This window comes from Apis mellifera, linkage group LG1 (genome assembly GCF_003254395.2).
Source record: "Apis mellifera strain DH4 linkage group LG1, Amel_HAv3.1, whole genome shotgun sequence".
In the NCBI taxonomy this organism is placed as follows: domain Eukaryota; kingdom Metazoa; phylum Arthropoda; class Insecta; order Hymenoptera; family Apidae; genus Apis; species Apis mellifera.
The window spans coordinates 5,166,818-5,192,982 of NC_037638.1; the positions used below are offsets into that span (position 1 = coordinate 5,166,818).

The window sequence follows — 26,165 nt, forward strand, 5'->3', positions numbered from 1 at the left end:
AGATGGAGGTGAGAGGGGAGAGAAAGAGGAGGGAAGGAGAGTGTGCAGACGATATAAAGGAACAAATGAGTTTCGTGATCGTACCAGAACCCGATCTTGTCTTGGGTTAATCGAGCAACGCCGTAGAAAACGAGCAGGACGAGGCGACTGGGCTCTGGCAGGGTGGATCGTTCGCCAGAAGTCGAAGATGAGAGGGAAGGGGGAGGGAGGGATGACGAGGGTGAATAATGTTTTCGAGTTTTCGATTCCGATCGGTTAAAGGACAAAAGTTTCGCGCTAGGGAAACTCTGGTGGTTCGTTTTTTGAATCTAGATTATAACCAAGACTAAGTTTCCTTTCAATTTCTTAATATCTTTGATATTAAGAATGTAATAGTGATTGATTAAAATTTTCTGACTCAATTCAATCAGTTATATGTTTTTTTCCCATTTTTATCCTTCTGGTTTCATTTTTCAATTCAAGAAATACAGTGTATAAAGTCATTATGTTTAGTTTTAACTATGAAAAAATTGAAATAACATATATTCTTTGATGAAGCGATAAAGTATCACAATATGAGATAAAAGTTAAAAGTTAGATTGTTCATTATGAGATCTAACTGCTTTTCAACTTTGTAATTGTTATGATAAAGTCTATGATTAAGTTTTGAAATATCACAACATGAAATTATGATATTTCAATATGAATTAAAAATCTGATGAAAAAGATTTAATTAATTCTACTAAACTGATTCTTACATTCTTTATTAATCCTATTTCTAAGTAATTCCTTATTAATTTTCTCTTAAGTATTGAATGCACATATTAATCAAATCCAAATTATAATAAATTCAGGCAAATAAACTCTTTAACCACCAAATCTCTATCAATAACTTTACTTCTTCCAAATCTAGTTTACTCTTTACACTTGATCCAAGTAATCTTTTTGTTTAATCCTGAATATATTAAATATTGGAATAAACTCTTTAACCACCAAATCTTACAGATGGTTCACAATATATCTCTATCAATATATTTTTACTTCTTCCAAATTTAGTTTATTCTTTATACTTGATCCAAATAATCATTTTAATCCTGAATGTACATTAAACATTAAATATTGGAATAAACTCTTTAACCACCAAATCTTACAGATGGTTCACAATATATCTCTATCAATAACTCTACTTCTTCCAAATCTAGTTTATTCTTTACATTTGATTCAAGTAATCTTTTTGCTTAATTCTGAATATACATTAAACATTAAATATTGGAATAAACTCTTTAACCATCAAATTTTACAGATGGTTCACAATATATCTCTATCAATATATCTTCCAAATTTAGTTTATTCTTTATACTTGATCCAAATAATCTTTTTAATCTTGAATGTACATTAAACATTAAATATTGGAATAAACTCTTTAACCACCAAATCTTAGATGGTTCACAATATATCTCTATCAATAATTCCACTTCTTCTAAATCCAATTTGTTCTTTACACTTGATCCAAGTAATCCTGAATATACATTAACCTCACATTATGATAAATTTTCTCCAACTTAAATATTAAAATTATGTGTATTCTACAACGAATCAGAATATAACTGTCATTATTTATATTAAAATAATTCAGAATACCTTTACTCCTTCAAAAATTCCAAATTCCTCATATTTTATCCTTCATATTTGATTCTTTTATTTAAAAAATTCTCCTATTTATATCTCACACGCTCTCTCTTACGTTTATCTCATCAAGTGCAAGCCAAACACCCTTCCTTCCCCTCCATCATCGCAGCGTGGTCTTTTCCATCGCGATGAGATTAAGTTGTACCCGTGGCGTTTTCTGTTCTCCGCAGCTCTGAGCATTGTTTACGGGGGGGAGGTGGTAAGAGGCCACGAATCGTGCACTCTGCCAGCTAGTGAGAATATATTTATTCGTATGTTAAAATGTCGGCAACCGGTCAAGAGTGTACTCTCTTTAGGCCGGCAGGCGGCTCTACGCTGAATTGCAGATACGGTGTGGTTTGATGGTAGTCGCGAAACCGATTCGACGCCGATAACAATTTACATTCGCCGATACCGAACTGGGACACGATGCAGGTGCAACAGCAAAGGAGAAGAAGGTAAATCTTTTTCGACGGTTAACGCAACGTGTAATTAAAATGCGGCCACGAATCTCGAGTCTCTTGTTTGGAGATTATCCGTTTGGACACGTGTCTGTGAATAATAAAAAGAGATGTAATGGTTTCAAGTTATAGCTATAGCTTATCACTTTGTTATACTTTATTTTAATATATGTATATATGTTTGTTTGAGATCACAGATATGTGTGTGTGTATGTGCTTTTTTTTCCACTTATTGTTAGTCTTCTTATCTTTGCATGATAGAACTCTCTGGAAAATTGTTTTTTTATATGATGTGCTTGTTAGAAAAATAATACAATTTGGAATTTGTATTTGTTGAATTGCAGAGAAAATTATTATTTTTATTGATAGAATCTTATAGATAGAATCCTCAAGTTTTCAAATTAAATTAATTTCTAATTTTTTCTGCACTTTTAACATATATATGCAATTTCTTAAATTTTCAGTTGACAAATCAATACTAAACTATTGGAATAATTATTTAACTGATTGCCTTCAGAATTTCTGAATATAACATTATAATCTTAATGATATATTAAAAAAATGTCATTTATTCAATTATAATTTAAGTTTATATGCAAGATGAGATTGTACAATTTCAAAATCAAACCTTAACATTTATTTTCTCTAGAATCAATTCCCAAAAATAAATATATGACTTCAACACTTCATATATTCACAAAAGATATATCACTCTTACCAACTTCAACATTTATTTTCTCTAGAACCAATGTTCCAAAAATGATCCACCAACATCCCATATTATTCACAATATTCATATTTCTGGATCAGTCTTAATGCTTTACGCACAGTAAAGCGCAAGAATTAATTAATAAAAAAAACCATGGATCAATCAAATGTTTCGATCAAAAGCAGCAGGTTCGACGATCGGTCGATTTCCATGAGAAGGCTTATCTCTGAGCTTTATCGGTTGCGATACGAATAATTCACGTTTGACATTTCACCGTGGCAACTGGCTCCCTCCCTCGCGAAGCCGGCAAACAAAAGTGGAGAGCCACTTCCCCCTAGCGGCCGGTTGAAAACGCTTATTTACATTCTATTTTTCAGCAATGGGCCCTGGGATTGAAGTGAAGCGATGCATTTATCGAGGCCTGTACTTTGAAGCCACGTTTACCTCGGCCGGGGTATATAGGTTGCCTTTTAGATCTCTTGCCGACCCCTTTCCTCTCTGCGGCCATTTTTACGGAAACGAAATTCACAGAGTGGGCAGAGCCGATTCCAGCCTCAGAAGTTCATCCACCGTGTAGTGCCGAGGTGCTATTGTTCCAGCGCCAGCCGACGGAGACCAGACGATGAGTGGAGGAGGAAGAGGTGGAGGAAGAAGCTAGCAAACGAGGAGGATGCTATCGAGAAAGAGGTGTATCTATATAAGTATGTGTATATATATATATATATATATACACATATGAAATGTAACTATATACAGGGTGTCTTGTGATTTGTAGATATCGATCGAAACAAATATATGGAAAAAAGTGAAAAAAATCTTATTCGTATTTGTTGGGAGAATAGAATTCTCAATGTAAATGGGGCACCTGTTGCGTGGAGATGTTTGAAATTATTGTATCGTGCATGCAATGTCTATTGAAAATCATGAAATAATATATTTTTAGAATAGAACAAAATCTTCGGATAATCTTCAATGATCAATGACAATATATTTATAATGGGTTATCTGGAAATGCAAAAATAAGTATATAATCAATTTTTAAAATAAATTTAAGAAATTATGTTATATACGGAACATCTTTTATATGTGTGAATATATATATGCGTATCTATCGATAGTAAATATAATAAAAGATGAAAAGTAAGCCTTTCCTTGGAGTTCAAATGATTCATCACCATAGCGCATGCGTATATACATTAATTTCAATCGGCAGCGAGCAAACTTTTCGTTACAGTCTATTTCGCAAGCCCTCCGCCAATATAAAGGTCATCGATGCGCTGGCGATTCTTGATAATTATTACCTGTGAGATTGTTATCGGTCCATCGTAGAGGAATTGCTAGCGGGATATTCCACAATATTTTAGCTTTTTTTTTATTCCATTAGAAAAATTCAATATGATTGAATATGACCGAATCTTGCCTCTAGCACTCTATGAAACAATTACAGTTTACTTTCTTACTGGATATTTTTGGGTATGCATTGAATATTTCATGATACGATGTTCCATAATGCAAAAAACATGATATGATTATATATGAAATTCTATACCTTTTCAAAATCTATGAAAATATTTTTCATCATAACAATTTTTTAATTCTTTGGAATCTTTTATCTTTTTTATTTCATTTTGGAGATCTACCATAATAGATATTTTTCGCTACTGGTTTTTAATCGCGATTGGTTACGCCGCATTAAGATAAGCCTAGTGTCATCTACCGGTAATTAGTACAACCTTTTATTCTCGTCGCAAGCGCACGCCTCGGTCAATCACTTAACCAATAAATTCAATTCCATTCCTACGAAGATTATGAATTTATAGGTGTAAAAATAGCCAATCACGTGAAAGCAAGTTATCATTTAACCCGATTTCTGGTATTCACTAACAATTTCAGACCGTCACGTCAATCGACTCTCCGTCCATCAACAAACCGAACAAACCGAATAAATAATCTAATAACAATCAGACAACCTCGTTTTCGACGATTAAGGAAACATCGCACGCCCACCAAGCTCGTTTATCAAAAACCGATCGTTTGCTTTGGATGTAACGAGTCGGCTCCGGATAGAAAACGCCTTTTGTCCGCCGATTTTTCGTCGTTGAAACGGCGAACGATGCCGTGATTCACAGAACGAATCGGCCCGGTGAACGTACTTACAGCATCGCACAATAATGACGCTCTCGAAAGGCAGCGCCACCACGACCAATACTATGCAACTACACAACGTCATATATACATACAAATACGTATCTATAAATACACGCATACAGACGCACAGCAGTACACAGATAAACGCATACAAACACGTATCGCGCATGCATACGTATGCATACGTATATCTACGTAAGGGAACATAGGTATATGTGTACACGCGCGTAGTCCGTACACGGACCAATAATTCTCAATCGCCGTTCGGAGCGTTCGCTACGGGCCGCTCGCACCGTCCCTTAAATCTAGCAACGAGGCCGACCTTATCGGGGGCCTTCCACCGTGCGCCATTATTGTGAGATACTGTACGTCCTGATCCGTCGTTTAGAGCCTATCCAGACCGCGAATCTCACGCGTTCGGCAGGCTGTTCTCTCTCTCTCTCTCTTTCTCTCTTTCTCTTACTTTTGTACATGTAACCAGCAAAAGAGAACGAAAGAACGGAAGATACGAGTAAAACAGAGAAAGAGAAAGAAAAAGGGGGGGGATTTGAACGAGAAGAAAGAAGAGAAGACGTCTTTCTGTGTTAACCGTAGCGTTGTTGGGAGCGCATGGCCACTTGGACTGGGCACATCGCGGGGGAGGAGTTGAATGTAAGGGGGGTGGTTGAGGAGGAGGGGGCTCAGGTAATCAGAGGCACTAAACCACGATACCGTGCTGGCAGTTAGAGGCCTCTATCTCTCCTGTCGTTGGTGGTACAACACGCCCGGTATTATTTGCAGGCTGCCACATTTGTCGTAGGTGGTCTTGCGACAGTGGCGTCGCGCGGCCCGTATAAACGACGCCGTCTACGATACACCGTGGTTCTCCTTCCTCGCGTTCTTCGTGGGTAACGAACGTGTGCCGCTGTTCCAACAGCGGGTCCACGCGGTTTATACGCTTCTCCTATTCTCAACCCCTTAATCTTCTTCTTTTAGAACTCTTAAATCGTGGCTCCTCGAGTCTTCTTTTGTGGTTGAACCAAGCTCCTAGTATATATCCGTGACTGATTAACGAGAGAATTAACGAAGATTAACGCCCATCGCATCGGGCGAAATTTATAGCCGGTGTATACCCGATTCCTGAATTATGGAGTTTATTTACCGATATCTCCCGCGGGATCTATCGGAACGACTCTACCTGCATCCTCGTGAAACGGAGGGGATATTTCTTCTTCTTTTTTTACTTAGTTTTTTCTCGAGGACATTCTTGACGTCCAAGAATTAAAACACGAGTCTATCGAGCGTTTTTTATTTTTAATAATTTCTCATCTATTTTTCTCTATTTAATTATTGAATAATTTTTATTCAAATTTTGTTTTGCTAAAAATTTTCTTCCAGGATTATAAATGATTTTTAATAATTATTTTAATGATCGACAATGGAGATTGGTGGTGTGGATAATGATGGTAATGATAATGATGATGATGAAGAACGAGCGGACAGCGGTCGCCGTATTTATTCCATCATAATCGGGACGGTCGAGATTGATGGAGGAGTAAAGAGCATCGATGGGAGTGGAGGTTACGTACTATAATCGAACACGCTTCCTCCCGCGAAACTCCTACGTAGCCGAACAATTTCGCAAGCCGCGATGAAAGTAGATCTTCGTTGACTCAGGTACAAGGTATTCGGCCGTATACCGTGGATACGTGTAAAACGATGAGCTCTTTCTCTTTTCTCTCTCTCCCTCTCTCTTTCTCTCTCGTGCACAGACAATTATGCGAATTATGCTATTTTTATCGAAATTTACATTTTTCTATTTTATAAAGTATGCTTTACAATTGATCGTTTGAATAATTCTTGTTTGAAAATTTCATTAAAAATTTTCTAAAAATAAATTTAATTCAAAAATTAAATGCAAATATCATATTTATCTTTGACCCAGTGACATTATGGGAATACAATTCTAATCGATATTACAATAGAAAATATCGTATAAATAATATCGTAAAAATAGATTATAAAATATAAAGTGCAAGATATTACAATTCCATCCATTCCTGTAATACGAAATATCTTGTAAATGAAAATAAAAAAAAAAAAAAATAAAAGACATATGTTTCTCAATATCAAAAAAAAATCTCATCTCGAGCAGAAGATACTTCCGCGATTACATTCGCGACAATCTTCTGGATAATCCTCTTCAAACGAAATGTCAGCGACTTCTTGAAATTCCAATAGAAGATCTCGAAACGAGGCAATTCGACTGTTGACATACGAGCGGCAAAGAGGGGTTAACGGTTAGGGAATGATTAATAAAGATGCGCGGGCACGCGTTCCACCGGATATAAGGCCCACACAGGCCCATCGTGGACGTGTATGTACTTACTCGAGTCTACAAACGCGTCCCTCTATCGGCTGCTTCTCGCCAACTACAGAAGAAAACACGGCGCAGGGCCGCGGTAGGTGAGCCGGTGTGCACCATCGGGACGCGTGCGCTCGTGTATCCTCAAGGAATACGCACACACCTGGGCCAGAAGAGGCAGTAACAAGAAGAAGAGGAAGAAGAAGCGAAGGAGGAGAAGCGAAAGAGAGGGAGGAAGAGGAGGAGGAGGAGGAGGAGGAGGAGGACGCGCGTCCACGTGCATAACTCGGACATAAAACAGGCTCGCTCGCGCAAACCACGGCCCCGTGCTGGGGTACGGATGGACTAACGGATGGATGGACGGACAGACAGACAGACGGATCGACACACAGCACGCGCGCATGAATATGTAGGATGTCTGGAAAAAAAGACGAGGAAAAGTGGGGGCGGCAAACACTCGACGCGCATAGTAATCGAAGCCGCGTCATGCCAATAACATCGCGCGCCTAATGTTCGATCGATCGATCGGCTGACTCGCCACTACAGGGTTTTCCTTGACTCTATGGTAAGTATATATTATACGCCGGTGCGCACGCGCGTCGCGCATGCGTATAACGCGATAGGTCGGCGCGCGCCACACTCCACCGAACAGTTGATTTACGATGTCTTTATAAAAAAAAAAAAAAAAAATAGTGGAAAAAACGTTCGATAGAGAAGAGGTAAGAGGAGAGGAGATAAGTAATGAAGATATAGGGGGGAAAAAAAGATACAGGGGAGAAAGAGAAAAAGTGGATTGGAAGTGATGGTAGCGGGGAAATGAAACGTGGGGAGACGCGTGTGCCGCGTACGAAGACACGCGCGAATAGCCGTGCTAAAATGGGCGCGGGTAGGTGGCTTACACACGAGCCGGAGTTTACAATTTTCTGCACGATGCTCGTTCGAATGCCTGTAACGTTGCGGATGCCAATTGCCGATAATTCAAGCGTGTACCTACCCACGATATAACGCGTGGCTGCAGACGCTGACAGATTGCTGGGTACCGGGACAAGCCCTTTCAGCGCCGGCCCTCTTTTAGGCGCGCCACGTTTTCGCGCGTTCGGTGTACCAAGGGATTTAAAGCGTTGCGGTCGAGATAAAAATTCGATTTGGACTTTGATCCTTACGTAACGTATCAACCTATGATGTACGTTTTTCAAATAGAAATATTATTCTATCACCTGTATTATTGGACGTCTATCAAGAATTAGAAGTTAGAACAATTTAAAATTTTGGAAAATTCTGATCGATAATTGATATGATAATTTATGATTTCTAATTTAAAAGTATCTTTTTTTTTTTTTTTTTTTTTTTTTTAGAATATTTATCAAATCGAACTATACGTTGCAAGTAATAAACATAAATCACATTTTACAACAAATATCGCAAAAACACTTAAATATAACCCTTTATAGACTCTCGAATAGCAAAGGTAAATTATTCATTCCACGTTTAAAATCCAAGTTTTAAACGAGTTGTTCGCGAAAGCATTTGTTTTCTTTGGTGAAGCTTTAATCGAAAAATAGCGACGACGATGGAAGGTACATACAACCTCTTGACTTCCAATCGCGCATATGCCTTTTAATATTAATGCACTACGTTGGCACCTACGTAAGGAAGCAAGCACACGTCGAGTCGCAACGGTGAATTTACGACGTATTAAATTGCGCTACTCGATATCTTTGTAATTTTCTCCGATGGGCATAAAACTACGTGCTTACGGCCGGAGGAAATAGTCGACCCGAAGGATTCGGCTTTGAACTCGTGTTCCACGAGTAAGTCTAATTAAACCCGACCACTTGAATGAAAACAAAGACGTAAAGTCCATCTTTTTCCAAGTACAATCCCTTTCTTATTATATCCCTCGATATTAATATGTATGTACTTATTATATTACAAAAATTGCAAAATATGTATATAAAAAAAAAAAAAAAAAAAAAAATAAAATTATTTTTAATATCTCTTTAAACAACAAATTCTCTTTAATTCTAATTACATCCAATTTTCTATCTATTTATTTTCTTACGAAAAATTCTTCTTCACTAACAAGTTTTTTTTTAAATTTTTTGGATCTTAAAAAAAAATTATTGATTTCAAATTTTTGTCGAGTTAAATTTTGAATAAATTTCGTATGAAATGAATGATATGTATAACATAGAATAAGAGGAAATTTCATGACGGAGAAAAATTTCGCGTTCTCTTTGTTGCCTTCGTATCTCCATTCACGTGTTGATCACGTGACGAGTAATTAAATTAATAACAACACACACACACAGCAAAAAGAGAAGAGAGTTTTCCGACTTTCTTATTCCCAGAGTTGTCTCGCGACCTCTTTTCCTAGTGAAAAAGATTTTACAACCTATCTAACCAATTTACAACTGTGAAAAATATCGTCGTTCGGTTTTCTGTGTGTTTATTTATTTGTTTACAAGCGTATATTATGTTAATTTATGACGTTGTAATTCCTACTTTTCCGCGATCCCTTATCTCGAAAATAATTAATTACGTTTCGACATTATGGTATGCAGGAACGATTGGAACGATCGGCAACGACCTTTCTAAATTCTGTTTCTGTACGCGTCCCAGAAACGTTTTTCAACACAAATTATTACCGATTTTAAATTTTCTTATGATCTAATTTAAAATTCACTTACTTACTAGAAAAATAAAAATCGTTTCTAAATTTTAATAATTTAATTATATTTCCTTGGAAAAATTTTCTTTTCATAATAGAAAACGAAATTAAAAAATCGAAAGAAATGAAGGATTATGAAAAATGAAAAATTTGGATATATAAATACGAAACTTACCGAGCATCTTACTGAGATCGGCGTTGTGGAGATCAGGATTCTCGTCGGCCAATTTTTTGCGCTCGACCTTTGCCCAGACCATGAACGCGTTCATCGGGCGACGTATCCGCTGCTCCTTCAGGCTCCTCTGGGCCGTGCTGCCTGGATGGCACATCTTCACTCCCGCGGGAATCGGCGAGATGCCTTGCTGATACTCCAACGACGGGCCGGAGGCGAGCCAGGACATGTCCTCCAACCGCTGCTGCGCTGGGCCGCTCAACATTCCCGGTATCTGGAAACCGATTTGCGATTCGCACAATTTTTCGACTTTTCGAATCTTCCATTTCCCAATTTTTGAACTCGAGATTTCCTCGATTCGCAATAAAATCTCGATTTCTAATCATTTATTTATTTTTTCCATCGTATCTCGATCATCTTTGAATTATCAGTATTTAATCGATTGATATTCCCGATATAATTATCGACTTCTGATTCATTTTCTCAATCATCATTGTCTTTTCACGATTTTTGAATTTTCTAATCTAATTCGAATTTTTTTATTAAAATTTTTTTTAATTAATTTCTTTATTTTTAACGATTTAATTTTGATATTCGATAAATCAAGGAAAATGATCCGAACGCCATCTATAATTATTCGCTTATTAAAGGAAACGGGTGAAAGTATAGATATTTTCCGATTCCATTAATACGTAATTATCGATAGATATAATCAGCGGCGGCTAATGAACGAAACATGTATATAAGGTATAGTATTGTTGCTGGGTAAAAGCTGGTGTTCGGATGTTGGTGGGCTCTTAGTTAGAATCAGCATTGTAATATAATGAAAATGAATAATGCGCGCGCACCGATCTCGAAAGAAATGTGAAAACTATTTATCGCGCGATAATGATGGCCGATAAGTGAATGAATGCGATGATAAATATTGAATTCTCGTGGGATTATAGAATATCGGTATTCCAAGTCAAAAATAGATACAAAATTTCTTTAGATCCATTTACGATCATATATAGTGGTTTAGAACATAACCTCAAAATGAGGATACATCTTTTATATTTTAGAATGATGTAAAAATTCTATTCTCCGCATAAATTTAATCATTTTGATTCTTTTTTATTAGCCAACAAGTTAAATAAATTAACCTTTAATTAATTTATGTTTCAAAATTATGTTTCAATAGTTTTATTATCAATCCAACGCTTTAATGATAACTTGGATTCGTTGTAACGTAAAAAATGAAAATAATCACGATATCAAAGAAAAAAATAAAAAAGGAAGAAGTAGTGCAATATCTATTCTGTTCTAATGTTAACAATTCCAGTGTGGATCCGGCTTAATCGAAGGAACGCTGTAAAACAGTGGAGAAACGTAGGTGTGCGCACGTTCGAGGTGAAACAGCGTCCCTCGAGTGAAAAATATCCTATAGTCTATTTTCAAAGGTGTTATAACCTGGATCGAGCGTACTGCGTAAACGTACCGAGATGATTTGGGTATCGATGGGCATGGAACTGTCGTTGCCATCGATGTTCGACTCGATATCGTAGGCCCTCGACGTAGGTGTCGCATAAAGCGAGGAATGAAGTGCCAAGAGTCCAGGGGAACCGCCATAACTGCTCACTGGCGGTGGTGTCACCTCACCCCTGTCATAATTATCCAGCATCCTGAAAATTCAAACGCGAAATTTATTAATCATTCGCGGGTTTACAACGCACGAGTGGCGTTTGATTAACGATATAAAATAATATATGCTTATGGTATGTGCCAGTTAACGCGCATGCGCATAGTTTCTATTCATTGAAATACGCGCATGCGCATATTTCGATCCGTTGAAATGAAATTAAAGTAACTAGAATTAGGGAAAATTTGAAACAAGTTGTAATAATTAGAAAATTGAAATTGAGTATTATCCTTAAATAAGATATTAAATTGAAAATATTAGTCAATATTAGTTAAAATCATGGGCAAATATTATTTATTATTTATGTTTATGAATTCGATGTAAATAAAATAATATTTATTTTTCCTTTAATTGAAATGCAATAAACGTTGAAAATAACTATGTCGTATAATATCGATAATTGCTTATTTGAAATATATACGAATAAATTAAAGAAATAAATTTACAATACAGATACATAGAAAGATTGCAGCAATTTACTAATCTCGATGATTTAGTCATATTTCTCATGTCATTATAATTACAACTAATTAATTGTTCACCCAAGAAGGAACGAGTACAAATACAAAGAAAATCGCGTAATTAAAACTTCATTCCAGAAAACGCGAGTCCATCTAGAATCGGCATCGAAAAAGGAATCGGAATATTCCTTCCTCGGCTTTCTTTATCGGGAAACAATGAGACTGATCTTTTCCACGGGCATCTTTCCTCATTAAATATTGTACCTTTATTGTATCATTACCTTTTTCGATCTTTACCTTTAAACACTCTTGCAACTAAATTCGATTAAACACATCGCGTTTCATTCGTGGATTAAAAAAGGACAAAAGTCTATCCTCGACTATCTTCGGCTTACGTCGGCTAGTTAGTCGAAGATGACCGAAAACAATCGATTGCTAGACCGAAAATTTTAACTCAAGCCATGTTTACACGTGCAGTTTTTAAGAATGTGAATATATTTTTAAAATTATCAAAAATTATTTTCAATATAGTGAGAAATAATTATCGAAAACAATATCTCAAAAATATTATATAATTATTCTGATATTATACGTAATATAAATGTGTAAATATATTTACTCTCGGATAACCTCAAAGTGTTTAGTGTTTGTGAAAAATATAAAGGAATCCTCGAAAGATGATACTCTCAAAATGTATTTGCATTTTTTCACCCTATTTCTTCCGATATATCCTTCGTGAAAAAATTTTCCGAAACGACAAGATTCTAACCTCACTTCTTAAACCTGTCGGATCTGACCACGTGACCACGCGAGCAACAGTTACATTTTCCGGCAATTAACTAAATTAACTATCTCAACATTTTGCAACGAATATTCCGATTAAGAGCAAAAGTCAATTATTTCGATTGCTCAACGCGTATGTCTCGCCTTTGGATACGAGTTCCGTACGACGCGGATGGAATACCATTCTCGATACGTTCGATACCGGGACAAACGAGAGCGGTCCGGCTCTCCGAAGAAAACAAGAGATCGATTCGTACACGCGGCGGCATTCGTATATACGCGAGGTAATTGACTTTGGCATCTCTGTTTCGTCTTTGTGCCCGTCCACGATCGAAGAGGAACTCTGTGCCGTGGCGCAGCGGGGAGAGAAATCCCCGGTGGGTCGGTGCTCGTGCCTCTCTGCTCGGAGCCGATTGATCTGTCAACCCCGTTAGGAAAAGAGTTGATCGACATGAATGAACCATTCAAGGCCACTTAATGGAATTCCCACGATTGTCCTTAAGGCATAATGCGACCGTGCCGGGTATAATAGTAACCAACAGCTGTCCTCCGCATACCTACATTTATATATATATATATATATAATAACATATATAAATACACGTTTGTATAGATTCTCATTTGTGCATGAATGGTATGTGTGTAATGAATATGTTTGTTTTACTTGTATACATATATGTATATAAACGTGCACATTTGTACACGTTCTTTCATTTATGCACAAAAACGAATACATATATATATATAGTAAATATAATATATGTTCTATAGTACGTATACGCGCATTGTTCATTGTTAGTATATAAATGGATATTTATAACAGGTTTTTTTACATTTGTACATGAAAAATGTATGTCGTATATGGAATACATTTAGATTTTATACGTTGTATACTCATTTAAATATATATTTATACATATAAATTCATTCATTCATAAATGAAAAATATAGAATGGAGAATATACATATGTTACATACATAGTGTACACTTAGGACACGTTCACAAGCATTTATACAGGTTCATTCATTCATTTATACACGTATGCAATACTAGATATATGTACATTTGAGTACACATTTACACACATATCCAAATACATATTTATACACATCCATTCATTCATAAAACATATATATATATATATATACATATGTACTTACAACGACTATATATGCACATTCTACACGTACATACATCTCAAAATGTTTATATTCGTATTTATATCTATATACGCAAAAGGTGTGTATATGTATGTATCTATAATTTATATACACGTATACGTTTCTATGTTTAAATGTGTCGGCATCCGTGTACAAATTTAGAAAAAGACGTAATACACACGTGGAGGCATGCATATATGTATGTTATACGGACACGCGAATGTTTCACATAATGGCCATTGTTTCATTCGGTCCGGGAGAGATGCTGGGACGGGGACAAAAACGTAGCGGCATTTTCATTCAATAAAGTTCGCCGGATAGTAGCAAAGGTTTTTGCTAGTAGTCCTTCTCGGTCGTGGCGGACACGCTTGCGCAGTTGAAACGCGCGCCACACTACTGCTACCGTTCCTCCGTACTGTCTGAAGTATGGCATCGATAAGCGAGATCGATACGAGGTGTCGTTTTAATAACGTGCTAAGTCGAGAACTGCCGATCGATGGCTCGGAGGAAAGAATCATTTTGGCGTGGGATGGCGAGTCAATGACCGAGATCTTCTATTCTTCATCCTTTTATTACTTTATTCTGTCGAAAATTTGGATTTTCGAGTTAAAACTTTTTCTAATTTTAAATAAGTGGTGTTACAGATCCGTATAATGACGTAGTTCGATAGATGAAAGGAAATACTAACCTAACTTTTTTTTCAAATAGTTATATTTTATAAAACGCGTTGATAATTTTAATTTTTGATTTTTGTATTATATATTATGTAAATAGAAATTGGAAAATTTTGTTATTTTTAATTCGAAAAAATTATATAATATAAAGAAATTCGATAGATGAAATACTAACCTAACTTTTTTTTAAATAGTTGAATTTTATAAAACGCGTTGATAATTTTAATTTTTGTTAAATAATTGTGAAGTAGTGAATTTAGAAATTGGAAAATTTTGTTATTTTTAATTCGAAAAAATTATATAATATAAAGAAATGCACTTGAAAAAAAATTAAAGTCTTTTATTTTCTCTAGAATAATCTAATAGCAAAAGACTAATGTTATAACATTGCAATAATAATTTTAGAATTGAAATTGTCATCGAGATGTAAAAGAATCGATTATAAAAAATCGAAAAATTATAATTTGATCGCGAAATAATATCGATAATGAAGTATCATAATAATTAAAAGTATTCGTGCACGTAAGAAAGAAGCTTGAATTTCAGAACGTACGTCTGCAACGAAAAACTACAAAAACTCATGGTCAAGATTCCTCAGGTTCAAGCCGCGTCGGTGCAGCTGCACCACCCACGCATATGATAGATACGCCACTGCCTTCAGCATTGTTTCTTTAATGATTCATATAGGGTGATTGTACCAAGAGTAGAGGAAGCAGTTTCCAACTGGAAATGCAATGAGCCTTGGCCGTATCGGAAATATTAATCCTGTCGGTGTCGTCGATGGCCTCCGTGTAAAATACGTGAATCGCACATTTTAATGATGATTATGATATGCAGACGACTTTCGTTCTTTTAAATTGCAAAATAACTGCGCTTTCGCTTCGGTTCGACTCGGAAGATCTCGGCCTGAACGAAGTTTTCGCGATTAAACATCTTACTGATTCCTCCTGTCTGAGCTTAAACGCTCGGTCATAATCGTTCTAACGTTCCATGAATTCTTTGAATGTCGAGATCGTTACATTGTTAGAGCTCGTGAGATAAAACAGGTGTTGAAATGAGATATAAATTGGAATTAAGAATTGAATATATTCGACAATCGAGTATTGTGTTGTATAAATTGGAATCAAGGATTGAACTTGTGTTGCATATCTGAGAAAATCTATTCCTGAAAATTGTATATTATTATTATAGTTTAGATAGTTGATTTCGTTTGTTGTAAAAAGAGAGATCGATTAGATGAAGATACCTAAACTTGAATCAATCCTTCGATCTATTTAACCTAACTTTTTCTCGATTAATATTCATCTCAATTCCAAATCTAAATTCTAACCTAAACGCTTCAATCGCAAACTTTTTCAGCCTATTAAATTCTACACAACTTTTATCCACTCAATGTTTCTATAATTATACAATATTATATTTTCTTTTTCACAATGTCAAATTTATTTTCACAATCTACCGTAATTTTATTCAATGGATGGGTTTGGATCTCAATTCCAAATCTAAATTCTAACCTAAACGCTTCAATCGCAAACTTTTTCAGCCTACTAAATTCTACACAACTTTTATCCACTCGATGTTTCTATAATTATACAATATTATATTTTCCTTTCCGCAATGTCAAATTTATTTTCACAATCCACCGTAATTTTATTCAATGGGTAGGTTTGGATCTCAATTCCAAGTCTAAATTCTAACCTAAACGCTTCAATCGCAAACTTTTTCAGCCTACTAAATTCTACTCAACTTTTATCCACTCAATGTTTCTATAATTATACAATATTATATTTTCCTTTCCGCAATGTCAAATTTATTTTCACAATCTACCGTAATTTTATTCAATGGATGGGTTTGGATCTCAATTCCAAATCTAAATTCTAACCTAAACGCTTCAATCGCAAACTTTTTCAGCCTACTAAATTCTACACAACTTTTATCCACTCAATGTTTCTATAATTATACAATATTATATTTTCTTTTTCACAATGTCAAATTTATTTTCACAATCCACCGTAATTTTATTCCAATTATTTCCAATATTCACGCAACAAAAAACTTTCCTCTCTTTCCATAGCGGCGAGGTCGCACGAACCGTTTAAAAGACGCATGCGCATAAACTGTTTCTATCCTTTACGGTAAATGTAACGAGCGCTTTTTCGACGCAGGTCCAGGCCCAACCGACTTTTCTTTCAAACGCGCCACTCGAACGAATCACGAATATCTTGGCCGCCCGATATTTGTCCCGGCGCAAAACTCGAGCAAAAGGCGGTCAGAAACCGCGGCGCACGAGACAAAGGACGCACAAACGTACGAACGAACGATCCTCTAAATCGGCACGTCCGTCGAGGCTCATGAATCTCGGCGAAACAGAGAAAACCCGTGTGTGCACGGTTCGGTACGCAGCATGGACACGGGGAGTGAAGCTCCGTGCGGCCAACGAAGACGGAACGAGGGAGGGAAAAAGAAAGAGAGAGAAAGAGAGAGAGAGAGGAACGAGGCCTCCGTCAACGACACACTTGTTGTTCTCCCGGAGTAAATTATTCCCCCCCTTTCGGGTCGCAGAGAAGTAGAGAAAGCTTTCGAGTCGCGGACGCCTGACGGCTGACGTAGTGGCGCATTTTATTCAAATAATCGCGACGAGCGAACACACCCTTGCATTACTCGACGCAACGGCGCACCGGCCTCGAACGCGGCGAGCCAAGATATGGCGATCGGTTCTATATACGCATACCGGTCCAAGTATGTTTGCTATTCTTATCTTTTCTTTATAGATTCGTTTTCTTTTTTTAAATTTTTGGTACATCGTTGATGTATGATTGATATATTGAACTGGCACGGTGATCTAGATGATTCTATATTATACACGGTTAAATATGTATCTATACTATTTTTATTTTTCCTTTATAAATTCGACGATTTATTTTTAATTTTTGATATATTCGTATCGTCTCGTCTTTTATTTCCGTCTTGATTTAATTTGCTTATAACCCGACAAATAAGTCTTAATTAATATTTTTGTATATTAATTTCTATACTCGTTTTTCTCGAGTATATTAATATCCATATGTTTAAAAAAAAATTCATTTAAATTCATTCATTCGTTCAACAAGCAATTTTTTATTTACAAAAAAAAATAGAAGGTGATTTTTAAGCACGAATATATGCGCCGACTTCAATTCCAGAGATTATACGTGTATGCAGCAAACATATAAAGAAATGTAAACCGATAAAGAAAAATTAAAACAGTGTTTCTTGTTAGTAAAATCTCGCGTATTACGCATGCCATAGAATCGTGAGGGAATCGAGATATTAGTAACAGGCTCGAAACAGAGGAACTCGTAATTTTATAGGCCCCTGATTAAACTTTTAAATCGAATGACCAATGCGGTTCGCTTGGTAAGCGGAAGTGACGACCCGAGCCGCTCACCTCTGCACTACTAACGCTCCGCCGCGTTCTCAGATTCGAGAACGAAGAAAGCGCATCCCCGAAACCTTTACAGGCTTAAGACCGCGGAACGGACGTCGTCGGCTGTTGTACCCTATATACCGCCTCCTTCTGACCTCAGACCGTATCGGCCATTAGGTATCTACGACTTCCTGTGACCGGGTGAAAACGATCGAACATCTTGAGCAGACGCAAAGATTATTATACGATTGGCGCATTGTATCTACCGTCGATAACACCCGATATTAAATATTTCGTTAATCCGGATAATTAATTAAAATTTGATTTTTTTTCAATTTGTAAAATTTAAACTCGAAATTTTTTTTTGTTTAAAAATTCGAAATCTAATATTATTTTTTAAAATTTTTATTTCTTAATGGTAAAATTATTAATATTAGTGTTATAACGATATACGTAAAATTGAGATTGAAGTAATAAGTATTGGGATTTCGAGAAATAAAAAAAATTTTAAGACTGGAAAATTTGAAATTTTTGGAATAGTACTTACTAATAAAAAATACTTAGTGGTAACACTTGCTCTCGACCGTTAAGTATATAATACTACATTATGACTAGCGTCGTACCGCAGAGGTTAAACCGCATTTACATCAAGCGAGCAAATATTCACTCTCACTCCAAAATTCGTGTGTAAATGGAATAAAATTTCGTTCGTATTTGAATTGACGATGATGAAAACAAGTATTATTTGTTGTAAATACGACTTATAAATATTCCCCAAAATAGGATCACTTTTCGTGATCAGCATTTAAAATATTTTTTGGAATAATGAATAATTTAGAATAACGGTTTCTAATTTATGAATCATTAAATGTTTCTCACTGTTGTCACTTATAATTAACGATTTTTTAATAATAAATTTTTTAAAACTTTTCCAATTTGAAAATATTTTACATACAAATTTGCATAGAAATATTTAAAAAAAAAAAATATTCGCTAATTAATATTCGTCGTATTCCATAATTGTTAATTAATCTTTTTTCTTTAGCTTCCACAATAAAAAAAGATTTATAATTTCTCGAAAATTATTTGAATATTACGAAGAAATTTAAAAAAATTTTCGAAATATTAATCCATATACTGAATAAAAATATTCAAAGTAATTTACATGGGGCATCCTTTATGCAGAATCAAATTAAACATGTAGAAATTAAAAATATTGTTCGTTTACACGTTTTATTAAAGCGAATATAGAAGGAACAATATCCGGTTTCCGGTCGAGACGTTCGAAATCACCTCAATTCATTTAACTCTCACCTCCATTGTTTTTTAACAAAAGCAAATTTCCCCGAGGACAACTGAATTTTCATTCGATTGATAAATCACTGCCATTGTTTGGCCGCGTCATTGTCGGCCTTTCGAAATTCCCTCAAAATTCCCGCGCGCAAGGACGCATGCGCCCTCGTGTACAAATCGTTTCCCCCACCATTTTGGTTAGCCAGTATTTCGCGTTATAATTATTGTTTTATATATATATATATATACACGGGCAAATAATATGTATTCGTAACAATGCAATTGGTTGCATCAACGACACATGCTAAATCGTGACAACGATTAACCTTATATCGTTCGAGGTAAGGAAAGCCTTTATTTAACGATACGTTTTTATTATTCACGTATAGAGTGTCTCGAAGTTAGGTTAAAAACACGTTTTAGAGAGAAATGGAAATAACACGTATCGCCCCTGGATCAGATCTGGGCATTTTGGAAATATTACCTCGTTCTATTATTATTTATTTCGCAATTGTTCGAGAAATATTATCTTTGGTTTTGTTTAAAAGTAGATCTGAACGCAACATTTGAATTCGAGATGTATTTCATGAGATAAATTATTTTACAAGATATTTTCATATTTCGAATATATTTCTGAATTCTATTTTCTGAATTACGTTACATCAAATAATATTTTAAATTGTTATCAAGGAATAATTATTAATACATCGTTACCTCATAAATTTTGTTAATAAAAAAATAATTTTAATTAAAATCTTGCACATTTTGAGGTTATAACAATTCCTTTAAAAATTGTAATTTCGTTGATATTCTCCTTTTTTATTTCTCTTAATGGCAGTTTTGTTACAAATAATTTTAATTAAAAATCTTGCACGTTTTGAGGTTATAACAATTCCTTTAAAAAGTGTAATTTCGTTGATATTCTTCTTTTTTGGATTTCTCTTAATGGCAGTTTATTTTTTTTTTTTTTTTTTCCCTCTTTTTAGATCACCTCGTTGCACGAAGTGAATAAACCATTTTCGACATGGCCATAATGAAAACAACATAAAATTCAGCAGTGACTATTTAATCCCAAGCATTATCGATTAGCCTAATAGGCGAATAATTTTACACCTTGAAATTACCGTGCAACCAAAGTTATTATCCCGTGCCACGGTACGGCAAACGCGAAATTCTATTATAAAGTTAAAGTTCGAGACTGAAATTTTGCACGGTTTGTTAGCCAGCTTCTAGAGACCATCGATAAATGTTGCAAGTTTGAAATAAATTAACCTTTCACGTACGAGCCGACTTCATGGAGTTCCGTCATTCCTCGTTACCTTTAAATACGTTATATTATTTCTATGTGTGTAATAAATGTAAATTTGTGTAATACATGCACATTACATATTTTACTCGAAATTACATTTCGTTAAAAATTAATTTCCAAATCATGAATACGACATTTCTAATCCTACGTTAATACCTCGATATATTTTTTTCCCCCCCAAATTAATTTTCTTCGTATTTATAATCTAAGATTATTATACGTATTAATTTGTAATACAAGATTTTTAAAAATTTTCGTATATAAATATACAAATAAAAAAAAAATACTATAAAATTCGTAAAAAATGAAATTACAATATTCGATAAAAATCCAAGAAACAAACTCGTGAAAATTAACCGAAGGATTAAAAAAAAGAAAATCACAGAAATCTATCCGAACAAAGTGAAAATAAGGCGGAATCGCAATTCACGGAAACGTCGCTCAAGGAACGTACCGTTGAAAGGAGGCGATTCCATCGAAATGACCGTAATTGATTTTTATCCGTAATTAATACGTAATCATCGTTCCAATCGTCAAGTCATCGATCTGACTCATCGACGTATCCCAGAAAATCACGAGGACAAAAATCTGACGCGGTGGGGGCGCCTCATTCGGCCGGCCGCCATGCCGACTCGACGTTATATTATATTCGGGAAACGTTCGTTTAAAACTATCGATCGAGAGAGTTATGGCCGATAGTCGGCTAAATTCGGGGGAAGTCCGGTGTATTGTTCGCTCGCGACGCAACGAGAAGCTTCGTGAATCCCGACGCGAAGCCGAGTTACCGAGAAAAACCGACACGCAACGCGCGTAGTTTATCGTTCAAGGAATTATTGACGTTTCGTCGATATAATTGATGTTTGCGAATCGGCCTCGTTTCTTCGACGACGACGACGACAACGACGACAGGTTGTCGACCTTCGGTGATCGATAGAAACTTTTGACGATTTTCTTTCCGAGTTGATCACGAGCCAGGTATCGAATATAACTTGTGATTTTTAATGGATAAAAACTCGATGAAATTTCAGATTCCTTCTCATGCTTTCTCTTTCTTTCTCGATAATTTTGCTCGTAAAGGTATATCGTCAACCGCGCATAACCTTACTTTTCGTACGTTTTAAATAATCGAGACGATGAACGTTCGTCGAATTTCATCTTTGTTTTTAGGTTAAGTTTTATGCTTCGATGTGTGCTATTGTTAAAAAGAATTTCTTCTGATGCTTTTTCCTTTCTTTCTTTTTCTTTTTTGGATAATTTTGCTCGTAAAAATATATCGTCAACCGCGCATAACCTTACTTTTCGTACGTTTTAAATAATCGAGTCGATGAATGTTCGTCGAATTTCATCTTTGTTTTTAGGTTAAGTTTCATGCGTCGATGTGTGTTATTATTAAAAGAATTGTAAAAGTTCAGTTTTAATATGTGAATGGTGCGTCTTCAAGTAAATATAACTTTATTTTTTGTACATTGTTGAAAATAATAAATTAATAAACGTGTTTCAAAGTAATCTTAAAAATTTGTAAAAATTTATTAATTTATGATAAAATATAAATATTTTGTACGAGAAAATGTAAAACTGTAGAAACGTCGCCTCATATAACGTCATCAATGCTTCAGAAACGTAAGACGTCAATTAATATTTGCAATTAATTATTATTTCGTATCCGATTGGAAGTTCCAGAAGTGGAAAAATCCAATTATGTATTAATTTAACGGAAATTTAATAACGGAATCTTCTCTGAAGAACATTCTTAACAACATCGATAATGTTTAATGATTATCAAGATGGAAGTGGAAGTGGAAAATTAAACGTAGGTTAGCTTTGGGATATTCCAAAGAATATGTTTGTCGATAAAAAAGAACTTTGATGATTCGATGATTTTCGAGAAACTTCAATGGAGAAGTGGAAAATGGAATGATAGAAATGGAAAAAATTCTCTGTACAAATTTTAATTATAAATTACTAAGAAATTAAAAATTAAAATTTTAAAGAAGTTGTACGACTATATAAAGAAATACCAATTTCAAGAAGTTTAAATAAAAAATAAAAATAGAGAAAAAATTAAATAAAAAAAATCTTGTAGAAGTTCAAAAAGTGTTGTGAAGAAATTGTTTGATTATATTGAGATATTTTAATGATTTATTTTAAAAAATTTGAATAATATTGGAAGAGAGAAAAAATGAATATTATAAAAAATTTTTGAAAAACTTAGAAATACTAATATACATACAGAATGAATTTTCTCAAATTATTTCATTATTCATTGACTATAAATAAAAATAATTTGTTACTTCACTTATCATATTTGAACAAATATTTTTTCAAAATAATTTCTTGAACCACTTTTCCATTCTATTTTGTCTATATTCAATTACATCAAAAATTCAAATTCCTTCATGAATTTCTTCAACAACATCAAAAATTTATAACAAAATTTTCATTTCATCGAAATAACTATATTCAAAAAAAAATTCACTGGATCTCGACGAAAAATCATTTTATTTGTTAAATTTATATCGTAATTATTTACATTAGTATTTTCATCTATTTTTAAAATATTAGAATTTACTTCAAATTCTTATCTTTTATCATCACGTCAATAAAATGTGTCCAAGCCTTAGTTATAAATAGTAGAACAAAGAACGTTCCAACTGTTCTCGAGCCAATTTGCTACTCATCGATCGCGCTAGAATTGCGCTAAAGAGATTTCGAGAAAAGACATTGCGATATGGATAGGATTAATAAATGATGAATAAAAATCGTACACGTTGAAAACGCGTCACACGTTAACACTTCGAATCTAGGCTACAAGAGTCACTCGCCGGGATATCCGAGCGAATATCGTGACATGGTTCGCGATCCATGCGACGGCCGCGCGAGCAACGTATGGAACCGAGCGGAACAATTTTAATGAAGATGATTTTCGTCGCCAGCGAAACGACGCAGTTCAAAAAGTCGATCTTGAAACCGTTTTAGTTTCGTTTTTATCCCGTTTCATCCGCTACTTTCTTTCGTCGAGAATACGCATGCGCGTATAAAATATGTTTCCGCTTCGCGAAATGTGAAACGAAGACGAGGATCCTTGACTTTGTAATTTAAGAAAATACGAGAAATCTTCGAAAAAAAAATCTGATTAATAATTTATCGAATAAAAAATTATTTAATGTAATATTGTAACAAATCATCAAAGAAACAATATATAATCCTCATCAATAATAAATAAATAATCGAATCGATACATCAACCGATAAAATACTGTACAAATACTGTACACACTATATATATCCCCCAATAAAATTACCTATCTTGTACCACGTAAGTAAAACGGAATAGGAAATTCCTTATACGTGGTCAACCTAACAATCCTGGACTGTTTAAAGAAGAATACTTTTCTGCCGTTTGGTTACGCCAATTCCACGTAATAACAGTGAAATATTGAATCCGAGCGTAAACTGCAATTTAATCGACTCCACGGCACGAATGTCTTCGGGACACGAGCGAGATCTTGGCTCGCTTCAAGGCTCTCTGCTAAACGTAAACGAGAAAATTCTCGAAGAAGGGAAATGACGTGAAGTCCCGAGGGTTTCATACTAACTGACGCATCGACCCTGTTCCTCTTCTCTACGATCCTTTATATATCCTTCTCTTTCCCTCCGTCGATATCTTTCCTCACTCCTCTCTCTCTGTTTTACCGCGAGAGAGGATCAACGATAGTGATTGGCGATTACGTTAACCAAACACCGCGGTATACGCCCCTGCAATTTGCCTGAGGATCATCTTCCCCTAATCGCCGCGCTAATAACAGGATTACCGAGCCCTGACCAAGGAATCGTATACTTATCCCTAATTCGCTGTATCGTTATTAATATATATAATACAATTGAGAACGTACCGTGGTTGCGATAAGGATGAGTACACAGAACGGGGCACGCGCGAAAACGCCGAAACGACGTTATTTTTCTTCCTTTTTGCACGAGAGTATCTTTTAACCGCGTTGTTGTAATTTCGAATTAATGAGAAAGAGCGAGAAATTACGCTCCTCCTGTCGATTCATTGATTCTTACTATTATATGGTTATTAGAGTGTCTGATTGTTTCTTTTTTCTTGGATACGTTTTTTTTTTAGGTTAAGTGGTGTATAAATTAGCGATTCGTTCGCGATATTTATCTTTTATAATTTCGGAATTTTGATTCGTGAGAGATTTCATATATATATTGAAATATGATTTCCTTTGTTTTTAATAGAGTTTTATGAAAAATTGAATATGAATTTCAATTTCTATTCGTAGAACACTAAATCTCTTATTTTCTAATCATTATAGTATATCTATACGTATCTTTTTCGAATATGATTTTAATATTGTTACGGTACAAATGTTTATGCACGAATTTAAAAGAATTAAATAATTAAAAAGAACACTTACGTGTAATGGGAATAAGAAGGGCTAGCCTGATCGATGTGCGTAGCCGTTGACAAGCCTTGCACAATGGCAGCTGAGGGATCCCTAGCTGGCGAAGAATTTTGAGCTGCCGGTACAGCGTGATGGTAACGCTGGCACATTTCGGCCAAATTCCACCCATGGGCATCCATATATTAACACTGCTTCGATTTTCTTTGGCGTACCATCCATTTCACACGCGTTATGACACTGTTCTCTTATTGGTCCTCCGTTTCTTTAATAACCGAATATATCCGATTCACTTACTCGTTTCATCGACCACGAACGAATTGAAGAAACGTAAACGAAACACACTTGCGCGACTGTCGTCCATTTTTCATCTCGAAGCTTCGATTATTGCACTCGAATTGATGTCGATCATCGAGAAAACGAAGTCGACGATTCTTCTCCTCTAGCGTAGAATCCTGTAACAAAACAAAACATTTTGTTAGCATCTCAAATTTCATTACAATTGGAAATTTCTTTAACCAACGATTTTCGCAACGTAAGAAACTATTCTAACCTAAAATAAACTTCACTAGATGTGATCATATCGTGAAATGTGAGATATATTTAAAAATTTTATCAAATGTATAATAAAAAAATTCTACATATACTTGTTTTAATGAGAATGTGTAGTATAAAGAATATAACGATAGAATTGTGCAAAAAGATAGTGATGCTCATTATATAATATTCGAATAGATCACATGGTTTAAAGACCGGATTAATGAAAGTGTCTGGTTAATTTTAGCGGTGATGAGTTGGTAATAAGGTTCCATTAATAGACGGGTTCAAAACGCCAGATAC

The 26,165-nt window shown here is 35.1% G+C and overlaps 1 protein-coding gene and 1 long non-coding RNA gene across 5 annotated transcripts in view; one reads left to right on the forward strand and one right to left on the reverse strand.

The window, feature by feature from the left end:
- Positions 1-26,165, reverse strand: part of LOC726298 (putative transcription factor SOX-15) — a 51,755-nt gene that overhangs the window by 18,204 nt on the left and 7,386 nt on the right. For all 4 annotated transcript variants that reach the window (XM_026441721.1, XM_026441716.1, XM_026441713.1 and 1 more), the window contains exons 2-4: positions 25,341-25,780; positions 11,630-11,813; positions 10,156-10,426 (exon numbers count right to left, since the gene is read on the reverse strand). In XM_026441721.1, the coding sequence (XP_026297506.1) occupies positions 10,156-10,426; positions 11,630-11,813; positions 25,341-25,507 (622 nt within the window). In that variant the 5' untranslated portion in view covers positions 25,508-25,780. The remainder of the gene's footprint in view (positions 1-10,155; positions 10,427-11,629; positions 11,814-25,340; positions 25,781-26,165) is intronic.
- LOC113218896 lies at positions 1,600-5,914 on the forward strand. Its single transcript, XR_003305010.1, has 3 exons — positions 1,600-2,105; positions 3,195-3,518; positions 3,593-5,914. It is a non-coding gene; the product is annotated as an uncharacterized LOC113218896 (long non-coding RNA).